The 13640-nt window shown below is 31.6% G+C and overlaps 1 protein-coding gene across 1 annotated transcript in view; it reads left to right on the top strand.

The window, feature by feature from the left end:
• LOC126888626 (uncharacterized) overlaps window positions 1-13640 on the top strand; it is a 169734-nt gene that overhangs the window by 120186 nt on the left and 35908 nt on the right. Inside the window, exon 15 of the mRNA XM_050656982.1 lies at window positions 5955-6202. Within this exon, the coding sequence (XP_050512939.1) occupies window positions 5955-6202 (248 nt within the window). The remainder of the gene's footprint in view (window positions 1-5954; window positions 6203-13640) is intronic.

The following is a 13640-nucleotide window of genomic DNA, read 5'->3' as shown; positions in this document are numbered from 1 at the left end:
GCTGTCTTCGACTATCTTCTATAGCTTTTGTCTTCTACTAGCCTACTCTTGAGAGGGTGTGATGCAGTGACCCTCTGCTTTCGGCTATTCGGTGAAAACTGTCCTGTCATAAGAATGTCGCATGTCTATTTTCAATGAAAAATATATAATAGTTTTCAATATATTGGGAAAAATCAATTTTTATTTTGTAATTTCAAAGGGCTGTGTAACTTTTTTTATGTGCATATTTGTACTAAGGTAAGTTAGGTTCATTCGAACTATTTTTGGTCTCAAAATATGTAATTTAATTTATGACCTGCATTTTTGTTACACCCTGTATATCTATGTATTATTAATATTATTTATAATTTAAAATAACATACATATATAATCAGAGTTTGGTGTTAGTTTTGAGAGTAAACTGAATGTAAGACCAAATACTTACAATATCGGTATAGTATCATGAGGGTTTTTTGCTGGTTTTTTCCTCGTGATTTACAATGGAATCACTAACACAAAAAATTTACTGTCACCATTGCATGGGGTTGTCTTTTAAAAGAAAAAATAACATGCTATGATTTTTTGTGAGGAACATTCTTGAGTTACAGTTGATTTCATGTAATCGAATAATCGAATGAACTATATTTCAATAAAGTCATCCCAGGAACGTAACTCATAAAAAGTCTTCTACTTTAAAACGTATAATATATGTCTGAATTGCCGATATGAATGAGTCAGATTAAATTAAATTATATTATTAGAAGAATTTTTTTATTAAGCAACATTTTTGTTTAATTTAGTAATACTTTTTATTTTGATACCAACGTCCGAGGTGGAAGTCGAAACGTCAATAAAATTATTTTTTAAGTTAAATTGTGGCTTATTTCCCAGTTACAATAGTAGATTACATAAATGCCACAAATAAATAGCTTTCGAACAATATTTAGCAATGTTAACCTTTAACTACACGCGCTGGCGTACTTTGTACGCCAGATATAAGAATTCTACTGGAAATATATTTAAAAATTTAATTTTTGACCTTGCTTATTTTTCTAACCTATCACTGGAATGTGCTTTACAATTTGGTTTTAGTTTCGTTATAATCGGCGTTCTGAAAAGATCGTAATTTACATTTTATTATTTGTTGTTTCCGGTGGTGGACAATATACCCCAGGATTATATTACTATAAGTCGTAATATAAGTACATATTTTAATTGTTTTTTAGTCATTATGGCAAAAAATATATTTTTCTTTGTAAACAATACTTGTTCTCCTGTAAAAAATCACATTTAAAAAAATTTTTATTAGTAATTTTATTTATCATGGAATCCAGTTATTCCATGATTCCAGTTATAAATCCCAATTGGCTTACTGAAAAGGAACTCCAAGTATTCACTGATGCCGAATAAGGTTTATAACAAACAACTAAGTGTGTTTTTTCAAAAAAAAATTAAACAAATCCGCTGTTTTTAAGTGTATTTTCTTGTGGCGTACAAAGTACGCCACGCGTGTAGTTATGTTATAACTTGATGCGCGGGTAGTTAAAGGTTAAGAGTACCTACACTTCCTATCAAGTTTGGCAAGGATATGCCACATAGTTTTAAAGTATTGGTTACAAGTACCTAGTTTTTATTTTTTAAATAAAACACTCTGTCACCAGGGCCGGACTGGCTCATGAAAAAGGCGCCAACCCAAATTCTAAAAAAGGCGCCTACCTAATCTCCAAACAAAGGCGCCAGACCCCCCTCCTAAGCTTTAACATCATACTTTTTATGCAAAAGTAAATCAATATTACTTGTGAATTTTTTTAATTTTAATTTTAATTTAAATCCATGAAGTTGGAGCGAGACACCAATAATGGTGGTGCAGCTGGAACAAACTATGAATGAGATGCTATGGAACATCAGCCACTACATCTACATGAGTAGTGATGGAAACAATGGGCAAGTACTCAGCGAAGAGGAAAAGAGGAGACTATAATCTCCGGAAGAAGAGGGTCTTTGGTTAGAAGATCTCCGGTCAGGGGTAGTGACCTGACCAAGACGAATCTTCCAGGGGAGGCAACCTTGCAAAGGAGGTCCTCACTTCAGGAAAAAAGATGTAGAGAGAAGGTGGACAGCTGCGACATATGGCTATGGTAAGAGCAATGGAGAAACTTACTAGAGTTACAAATAATTTAGTGAGACTAATGTCTGACCATACGAACACGAAGATCGAAATCAAGAATGGGGTAAAAACCTTAAGAGAGTCACCGAAGACATGGAGGGCACTTTCAGACAAGTCGCCCTCGGCAGCATTGAGAAACGAGATAGAATAGTGGGGAAAATCGACGAGGAAGGAAGGACTAAGGAGACGGCAAGCGTGTCTACACCTTTGGACTTCGAAAGTTCTTCCCCGAAAATCTTAGTGAAAGAGAGATAGAAATGATAGCAACTGCAACGGTCCCGAACTCAGGTGAAAGAGGCTTTGAAGAAATAAACGACATAATAAAGTCGAATGAAAAAAAAAATAACTATATGCGGTCGCCAAACCAGGAAGAGGGAATAAATCTGCAGGCGACTCAGCAGTGGTCAGGCAACCTGGACTTTCTGGTGAGCAGAACAGATACCACGATCGGGAAAAACCGGTAGTATGTGCAGGAGGTACATACAGACCAGGAGAGGTGAAGTACCTCCAACTTAATAATTACAAGGAAGGGTTAGGAGGAAGGGAACACGGGAAATCGTCAGACTATTTTTATGGTTCCTGTAGAGAAATGGGTGACGGGGATAAGAGACTACTGGCAATTCTTGTTCAGGGAGGTGGAAAATCCTACGCCGAGTTGCTCAAGCTAATCAAAGGTAGCGCAGCCACGAGGAAGGAGGGGATTAGCGTCAAAAGCGCTAAGAAAACTAGGGGCGGGGACCTCAACCTCGAAGTGGCAGAGAAAGAACAAGCCGAGCGGCTGAAGAAGACTATCGTGGTCCGCACGGAGGGAAACACAGTAAAGGATGTCCGGGGCTATCAGGACCAGGAGAAAGTATTTGATATAGACGGATATGTCACAAAGGAAGAAATCTTAAGGATAGTTCGGAGGTATACCGGCAGCAGGAAGCCTAACTTCGTCAAACTCGTCTCTATAAGGGAAAATGGAGAAGACAATACAAACGTCACAGTCGGACTGACGCACATAGCAGCCATGAAGGCACTACAAAGAGAACATTGCTACTACCCATTGATTGGAAGTCGTGCAAGATACTAGAGAGACTGCATGTCCAGCGGTGCCTCAGATGCCTACAATTCGGGCATAGTAAAACCGACTGCAAGGAAGAAAACAAATCGGACTCCTGCTACAGATAAGGCAAGGGGGCACTAGGCACGAGAGTGAAGTAGTGAGGCGACTTTCTGCTTCACATGTAGATTTCGGTCACAGAGCCGAGAGCTTACAGTGCTCGGAGTATAACAAATCGATCTTGGAAAAGCGGGGCCATAGGAGAGACCCTGCCTCAAGGGACGAGGAAAGGGTGGATGAAAGCACCTAAGACCAGGAATCAGACAGCGTACGGCTAAGTTAGAGAGATAAAAACTATCTAATACGAAGTTCCTTCAAATAAATGTGGAAGGGCGAGAGCCGCTCACGACGTTGCAGAAACATTTGCACGAAGGGAAAGTTATGACTTTCAGGAGCGCAATGTAAAGTTGGTCTCTCGACAAAGAATCATTAAAGATAGGAGATCTGTAGGGACATGGAAACCCCTATCAGCATGTATCCACGCCATAGAGCTTACTTTGCTAAATGGTGGGAGGCACCTACGTTCGTGAGAGGTAAAAGTGAATCCTTTCTGGACATCTCACTGGTTTCAACGTCAGTTCTGGGTCATAAGCTAGACTGTTTTGGAAGAAGAATCGCTCAGCTTACATAAGTATGTGAGTTTTGAAATAACGAGCAAAAGGAAGAAACAGAAAGATAGAGATATCGATCTAACGAGACTTTTAAATGAGGTTTTTATGATTGCTTTTGGCTTGATTGGTCCAAGATGCCAGGATGTAAATGAGTTGATCGAGGGTCTGAGTGCGGCATCGAAGTTGGCTTGTGTGAAGTAAAATGGGAGGTATGAAAGGAAACAAGCATACTGGTGGAATGAGCGGCATGAATATATGAGGACGAATTGTATGAGAGTAAGAAGGATACAACAAAATTCAACTCGATTCAGGTATAAGATAATCAAAGAAAGCCTTTGATTATCTGATACCTGCGAGTTGAATTTTGTTGTACTCACTGGCTTCATTATGTAGGACTCTTGAGCACAACAATCCTATATGTAAAATGTAGTTATGGAGCGCAGAAAACTGCATTTATATATTTTAGGCCAATTGTGAGATGTAACACTCTTATATTATAATAGAAAAAGTGGATATTGATACCTACGAAAGGCGCCTGAATCGCAAAAGCTATTTGAATATCTGATAACTGATACAAGTTGACAAGTTATATTTTGTTCATTGTCTGGCTTCATTATTTAGGATTCTGGGGCGCAACAATCAAGTATGTATAATGTAGTTATGGAGAGCAGAAAAATACACCTCTATAATTTAGGCCAATTGTTGGATGTAACACTCTTTATATCAGATACTCAAATAGCTTAGGTGCGAGGCGCAGTGCCCTCGAAGACCATTTTTACAATTTGGGCGCCTTTCGTATGTATAGATATCCGCTATTTGTATTATATTAGAAACAGCGGAAATTGATCGTAAAAATTATGGTTTTCGAGGGCGCCGTGCGTCGTATCTAAGCTATTTATTATAATAGAATCAGTGGAAATTGGTATCTACGAAAAGCGCCCGAATCCTAAAAATTGTCTTCGAGGGCGCCGCTCCTTGCATCTAAGCTATTTATTATAATAGAATCAGCGGAAATTGATACCTACGAAAGGCGCCTGAATCGAAAAAATTTTCTTCGAGAGCCCCGCGTCTAAGATTTTTATTATAATAGAAACAGCGGGTATTGATACCTACGAAAGGCGCCTGAATCGCAAAAATGGTCTTCGAGGGCGGCGCGCATCGCATCTAAGCTATTTGATTATCTGATACCTGATACAAGTTGTATTTTGTTCATTGTCTGGCTTCATTATTTAGGATTCTGGAGCGCAACAATCCAGTATGTCGTAGAATGTAGTTATGGAGTGCAGAAAAAGTACACCTGTATAATTTAGGCCAATTGTGGGATGTAACACTCTTTATATCAGATATCAAATAATCAAATAGCTTAGATGAGAAGCGCAGTGCTCTCGAGGACCATTTTTACAATTTGGGCGCCTTTCGTAATTATAAATATCCGCTATTTGTATTATATTAGAAACAGCGGAAATTGATACCTACGAAAGGCGCCCGAATCGAAAAATTGGTTTCGAGGGCGCCGCGTCTAAGCTATTTATTATAATAGACACAGCGGAAATTGATACTTACGAAAGGCGACCGAATTGTAAAAATTGTCATCGAAAGGCGCCTGAATCGTAAAAATGGTCTTCGATAGCTCCGTCTGTCATATCTAAGCTTTTTGATTATCTGATGCCTGATACAAGTTGTATTTTGTTGTACCGACTGGCTTCATTATGTAGGTTTCTGGTGCGCCCTCGGTGCTAAACGGCGAAATCAGAGGCAAATAACAATATTTTTTTGGAGGAATGGTAGCTGCATCATCTTTGTGTAAAGGTTAAAAAAAAATTTTTTTAGCCTTTAATTTTTTTATGGATAGATACTAACGAAGGCAAAAGCCGCACCGGCCCGAGGGCCGGTGGGCCGGTGGGCCAGTCCGGGCCTGTCTGTCACCCAGTAAGCAGCCACATTTTATTAGTGGCATATTAATTGATATGGAATAAACCCTAATATTTTGAACCCATAAATCTACAGTTAAAATATTTCCAATCATTAATGAAACACCCTGTATATATAAAATATCTATTATTTTCTCGGCACATCTTAATTTTTATTTCAGAAACAACGTAACCCATACCAGAACAATAAGAGACCTCACAGAGAAAGCATCACTCTTCCACAAAACTAGAGAAACAGTGCTAGTCTTTGGAGGTTTTGATCCACATAGTTATGATAATAGAGAAAGACTAGGTACAAATATTTACAGTTATATGCCTATCAGAAATCGTTGGGTATGTGTAGGAGAATTACCCGAAGCAAGACACAATCACTGTACCGAGTTTTACAAGGGCAGAATATTTTTAGCAGGTATTTGCCGAATTATCTTATTACATATTTATTATTTACTAACAGTTTTTAAGAAGTTTATAGATGTCTTATAAATTGTATTCTGCTATATGCTGGTTCCTCTCAAGCTAAATACTCCTTAGAAGAATATGTTATTAAAATTTCTTCTCCGATATTTACTACACTGTTTTGTATGTATGTACTGTACATTCTGTACATACACAGCATTTTTAAAATGCAAATTAAATAAATTAAATCGAGTAACAAAACAAAATACAGTCGAACCCGCTTATTGGAATAGCCTTCGTGCTAAGCAAAAGTATTCCTATAACCAGGATATTCAGGTGCATTGTGGGAATCTTCAGAGCCTCTTTGGCTCTGAGATATATTCCTAGAGAGTGGAGAGAGGTACGTGTAGTCTTCATACCAAAACCAGGTAGGATGGATTACACCCAGTTAAGTAGCCACTCCAATCGGAATTTTCCTGTTTACTACATATTGTGGAACGACGCATTCTTCGCGTCGTAAAAGAACATTTCCACGTTCTAGAAAAGAAAGACATTTACTTCAATGGGTATTTATACCCATATCTGGACAGGTAGTGAGTCTTTGTATTTTGAACGTTCGATCACGCAACTTATGAACTTTATAATTCGGCTTTAGTGTTCAATCTACATTATTCAAATTATTGTTAAGTAGATTAGTTTGATGAATAAAGTTTTTACAAACAGAACACGTCAAACGAAATTATTTATTTGGCGCAGTCAGTAGGATATTGAAGAAAACGGTATAAAAAACAGTTTCTTCAGTGAAAGCGTCTTAGTAAATGACGCTAGTTTCCAGTAAATTAATGTGAATCACTTGGATTACTAGAAAAAATCCTGGAAAACTACGAAAACGTAAGAGTTTCCTTTTTTCTTTCCTTTTGAATATTTTATAAAAAGAAAAAATATAAAAATTTTATTAAGAAAGATCAGTTTTAATAATTCATACAATTAAAAGTTTAATGGTAGAAAACCTTATATATATTTATATTTATATGTGAAGTATTTTATACAAAATTATTAGGGAAAAATTATTATTTTTAATATTTTTGATATTTGACGTTAGAAAGTGATTCAAATTAAAAAGAATTATTGTTATTATTAAAAAAAAAAAAATGTCGCTTGAAAATATTCAAATTGCTGCTAACACAGCTAAAGTATACTCTGAATTTTTACCAATATTTGAAGGAGATACGTCTCAGTTAGAATGCTTTTTAAATAGTTGCGATAAATTTTATAATATGTTCGTTTCTGCAGATATTAATCTAAATGAGTTCGTATTTAATGCTTTACGTTCTAAAATTACGAAAGATGCCCAAAATATATTCTATGTAGGCCAGATCTTAATACTTGGCCACAAATCAGAAATGCTTTGAGAGAACAATTTGGAGATCGTATTGACAGACAAACATTAACAAAAGAATTTTTAACTTTAAGAATTCATCAAGGAGAAGACATATTAGACTTTATTAACAGAGTAAAATCTTCAAAATCTCGATTAGAAGTAAAAATAATATCAGATCCTAATCTCACACAAGAAAGAAAATTGAATCTTATTGAACAAAATGAAGAAAATGCTCTAGATGTATTAGTGGGTAATGTTAATGACAGTTTAAGAGCAATATTAGACATACAAAATCCCAGAAATATGAACGATGCATGTGAAACTATAAATCGATATTATTACAGAGAACAACGATTAAATTCTCTTTACAAAGAAAATAAAAATACAAACTTTAATAAAAAACAAAACCAATTTGTTCCCCAACAACAACAAAGAAATTTTAATCAAAATCGTCAAAATAATAATTACTCTAATTACTCTAATTACTTTCCTCAAAAACAGTATTACCCAAGATACAATCAATATGTAAATCAAAGATATGATAACAGACAAAATTATCAAAGTCCAAATTATCAAACGCATAATGTTCAAAATCAACAAACAGTTCCTAGAGAACCAATAAATATTCAACAAAGACAGATTCCTCCTAAAACATATTATAATCAACAAAATAATCGACCTAATAAAAATATATTTTCTCCAAGAAATTCGAATAAACTAACAGGACCTCCCCAACCAATGACTACAAATACTAGATATACATATCCAAGACAAAACTACAGAAATAACTATTTTCAACAAACAGGACCTGCAAATTTTATAGCAGAAGAAATGTACAATACACAAAACAATGAATTAAAACAATATGATAACGAACAAGAATATTACAACGAACAAATAGATAATCCCATTTCGTTAGAAAGAGATTACTCAGAAGAAAATTTTTGCAAAGTCGATTTACAACCCAAACCACCGTACCAAAATTAATTGAAATTAATATTGAATTGCAAAATTCATTACCCTTCGTTACTTTAAAAAATCCTCCGCTACGTTTATTAATTGATACAGGATGTCATATGTCTATGTTACGTCCAATTATTGCTGAAACTAATTTTCCAGACAAAATAAGAAAGAAAAATACACCAATTATGACTTGTACAGGAACAAAAACTGCAGATAGTAGTGCAAAATTACCATTGTTAGAAGAATTTCAAATATATGATTGGTTTGATTTTGTACTTTTCGATTTTCACGATTTTTATGATGGATTACTTGGAGTTCGCGATTTGAGAAATTTAGATTTAAATGTAGATTTAAAAAACAAATGTTTGTACAATAATTTTATAAGAATACCGTTGAATTATAGAACAGATTTTAGTTATCAAAAGGTTGAAATACCTCCTCATGCATCAATGATTAAACAAATAAAAACGTCATTACCAGATGGACAAATATTAATTCCCGACTTAAATAATGAAGAGGATTCGATTTATATTCCAGCAAGTATATTAAATGTAAGAAATGGATTAGTAAATATGGAATTTAGAAATAATTCAGACAAATCTAAATTATTTATCATAAAAAAGGATTTTTTTAGATAAATTCAAACAAGAATATTCAGAAAATTTATTCGAATGTTTTAATATTGAAGATATCATGCCAAAAATTAAGAAGAAAGATGAAATTGAAAATACAGGTGATATTTCTCAATTAAGACTAAACCATCTAAACCAAGAAGAGAAAAATGCTTTGTTAAAATTAATTAAACAATTTAAAAATATTTTTTATAAAAAGGATAAACCATTAACATTTACACATAAAATAAAACATGAAATAAAGACTACAGATGAAATCCCAATACACACGAAATCTTATAGATATCCATATGTACATAAAGAAGAAGTGAAAAATGAAATAAACCAAATGTTACAAGACGGAATAATAAGAAATTCATTTTCAGCCTATAGCTCGCCGATTTGGATTGTCGCAAAAAAATTAGATGCCAGTGGAAAACAAAAATGGAGACTAGTTGTTGATTACAGAAAATTAAATGAGAAAACAATAGATGATAAATATCCAATTCCTAATATTAACGATATATTAGACAGATTAGGAAGATCAAATTATTTTACTACATTAGATCTTGCATCGGGTTTTCATCAAATAGAAATGGAACCAAATTCAATTGAAAAAACAGCATTTATGGTAGAACATGGCAAATACGAATTTTTAAGAATGCCTTTTGGATTAAAAGGATCTCCCTCAACATTTCAAAGAGTTATGGATTCAATTCTTAATGATTTAATTGGAAAAATTTGTCTCGTATACATGGATGATATAATAATTTATTCAATATCGTTACAAGAACATATAAATAATTTAAAACTTGTATTTCAAAGATTAGAAGAAGCAGAATTAAAATTACAATTGGACAAATCAGAATTTTTATGTAAAAGTGTAGAATTTTTAGGCCACGTAATAACACCTGATGGAATTAAACCAAATCCAAAGAAAATATTGGCAATACAAAAGTTTCCTATACCTAAAACACAGAAACAAATAAAATCATTTTTAGGATTAATCGGATACTATAGAAAATTTATAAAAAACTTTGCAAAATTAACGAAACCTTTAACAGTTTGTTTTAAAAAGGGAAATCAAGTAAAACATACGGCAGAATTTATTCAAACATTTGAAATATGTAAAAATATATTAATGAATGATCCAATATTACAATATCCAGATTTTTCAAAGCCTTTTAACGTAACAACAGATGCTTCAAATTATGCTATTGGTTCAGTTTTATCACAAGGACCCATCGGAAACGATTTACCAATTGCATATGCTTTGAGAACACTAAATCAATCTGAAACTCATTATAGTACAATTGAAAAAGAGTTATTAGCTATTATTTATGCAGTTAAATATTTTAGACCTTATTTATTTGGACAAAAATTCAATATAATATCCGATCATAAACCATTACAATGGCTATTTTCCTTAAAAGAACCTAATTCTAAACTTGTAAGATGGAGACTAAAATTAGAAGAGTTTGATTATAAAATAATATATAAAAAAGGTAAATTAAATAGTAACGCAGATGCATTATCTCAAGTAGAAATTAACCCAATAGAAGAAAAAGATGATAGATTATCAATAATAGCGCAATTTGATGAAAACGAAATGTTAGATAATGAATACAAAGATATGTTATATTCTCAAAATGAATTACCTATAATAAATCAAGAATTATTAGATCAAATATTACCTGAAAGTACTCAAGAAGAAAATAAAGATAAACCAAAAATAAAAGTACTACAAAATATTTTAATAAATCCAGCTAATGAAATAAGTCACACAAACGTAATATCTAAACCTTCTAAAGAAACATTAACAATTAATGACTCACAAACAGTACATTCAAATTCAGAAAATCCTATTTTAAATATTCCTTTTACCGAAAAAAGTATTAATACATATAAAAATCAAATAATAATTAGAGAAAGTAAAAATAGTAATATAAAACATTCATTTGAAAAAATATTTGATAAGAATAGACATTATTGGAATATATCAGAAAATTCAACAGAAAAATATTGGATTAATCTTATAAAAGAAACGATAAAACCAAATGTTACATTTTGTTTGTATTTTAAGAACGAAAATTTTAAAATACCATTTATTAATTATATGACACAAAAATTTAAAAATAATTCATTTTCTATAGTGATTTCAAATATACTTTTAAAAGATATAACGGAAGAAACTGAACAGAAAGAAAAAATTCAATTTTTTCACGAAACGAAAACTACTCATCGAGGGATAAATGAAAACTTAGCTGCTTTAAAGAAACATTTTTATTGGCCCAAAATGGATCAAGATGTAATAAATTACATTAATATATGTGACAGTTGTCAAAAATCAAAATATGAAAGACACCCATATTCGTTAGTATTAAAGCCAACACCAATTGGAAATATTCCAATGGAACATTTATATATAGACACTTTCAAATTTGGTTATCAAACTCTAATTACAATTATCGATAGTTTTTCGAAATTTGGACAAGCATATCCTATAAATTCAAACAATGCAATTGAAATTACAGATAAATTAATTCATTTTATTAGTCACTACGGATTACCACTAAAAATTACATGTGACAATGGTACAGAATTTAAAAACCACGTAGTTCAAGATTTTTGTAAATTACATAACATTGAAATACATTATACTACTGCTTACAATCCTAACAGTAATAGTCCAATCGAAAGATTTCATTCAACTCTTATCGAAGCATTGAGAATATTAAAAGAAGAAAAACCAAATTTAAATATTTCCCAACTAATAAATTATGCCATCTTAACCTATAATAATAGCATTCATTCAAGTCTTGATTTTACTCCATTCCAAATATTAAGAGGAAAACTAGATTACAAAGACCCATTTGAACAAAATGAAAATGAGAAACTAACAAACTATATTCATGAACATTCACAAAATCTAGAGCAATTATCGGAATTAATAAGAAGAAAATTAATAACAAAACAAACAAACAATTTAAATAAAGCAAATATAAATAAAACTCAAGAATTAAAAATCGATTTGAATAAACCTATTTACAGACAAAAATATAACGATTCACGAAATCAGAAGGCATCCCAACCTTATAAAAAAGTTAATAATCCAGAATTAATACAAGATAATAAAATAAAATCTGATGATAAAATTTATCATTTACGAATGCTTAAACCACAACGTTTTGTTACAAGTGTTCTAAGCGGCAATGAAGTTTCTAATAATGACGATAATATTATTCCTCCAATGGAACAAACATTTAACCCTAGAAATTAAGGAAATCAAGAATTTGACTTTATCTGTGCAAATAGGGAATTGCAAATTAATTACGGATAAGCATATTTTTATATTATCACATAAATATAAGTTGTCCTTACGACATAGCAAGTAAGATATTATATGAATTAAATAATCTAAAATTAGTTATATAAAAAAGAGGTAATATTCAAATATATTGGATACGAAATTAAATAACGAATACATTTAAGTAAGTTAATTATTAATAAAATAGAATCATATATAAAACGCATTGGAAGAAAACGAGGAATTATTAACGATAAGGAACACTAAATGCCAAAGATGAAAATTATATTAATAATTATTTAAAAACATTGTCGAAAAATTAAAATAAATTGTATAATGATATATCAAAATTTCGAACTATCTTAACTGAGTTAACGTAAAAGTACACTAAGACCTTTGAAACACTTTCTACCAATCAAAAACAATGATCAATAAACAAATTCAAATAATAAAAAAAAAAATTTTTTAATGATTTAATAATAATAATAATAAAAAAAAAAGAATATATGTATCTTCAAATTATTAATGACTGTCAATAATTTAATATTTTAATTACAAAGTATATAAAATGTAATTATAACATTTAGATTGCTATCTTGTTTGCAAAATTAAATGTTTTACATAATTCAATTATAACACCTAATAATTTACAAAATATGATTATAGAAATAAAACTGTATGACTCGTTAGAAATTCTTAAATTAAATAACTTAATGAATTATTACAACTTATTCGCAATTCAAATAATAATCAAAAATAATTTAATAATTTTTAAAATTCATGTTCTTTTGACATCAGATTTAAATATTTCAATTATACCCTGTACCTATACAAAACCAAATAATCATACCTAAATAACCATTCCTATTACTCAACTCTTTAAAAAGAATGGTCCACAGCAGAAGAATGATTAGAGATTGAAAACTACTATTACTACCAGACACCAGCAAACTTCGAGTCAACTATTAAGACAAGGATTAAACAAATGTGAAAGTGTAAAAGTGAATCTAAGTGAAACTAATAATAATCACAATAACTGTTTTAATAATCATTTATAATTTTAAAGTGATCGTTCCATTCATACAGAAGAGAAGAGACAATAGAACTTTGAGAAAGGACTTGAAAATCAGAAAGAAAATCATCTTACATCATCGCAAAATAAACCAGTGTTATTTTCCGATCTTACACA

Source organism: Diabrotica virgifera, chromosome 7 (genome assembly GCF_917563875.1).
Source record: "Diabrotica virgifera virgifera chromosome 7, PGI_DIABVI_V3a".
In the NCBI taxonomy this organism is placed as follows: Eukaryota; Metazoa; Arthropoda; class Insecta; order Coleoptera; family Chrysomelidae; genus Diabrotica; species Diabrotica virgifera.
This window is presented reverse-complemented; position numbering and strand designations above follow the sequence as displayed.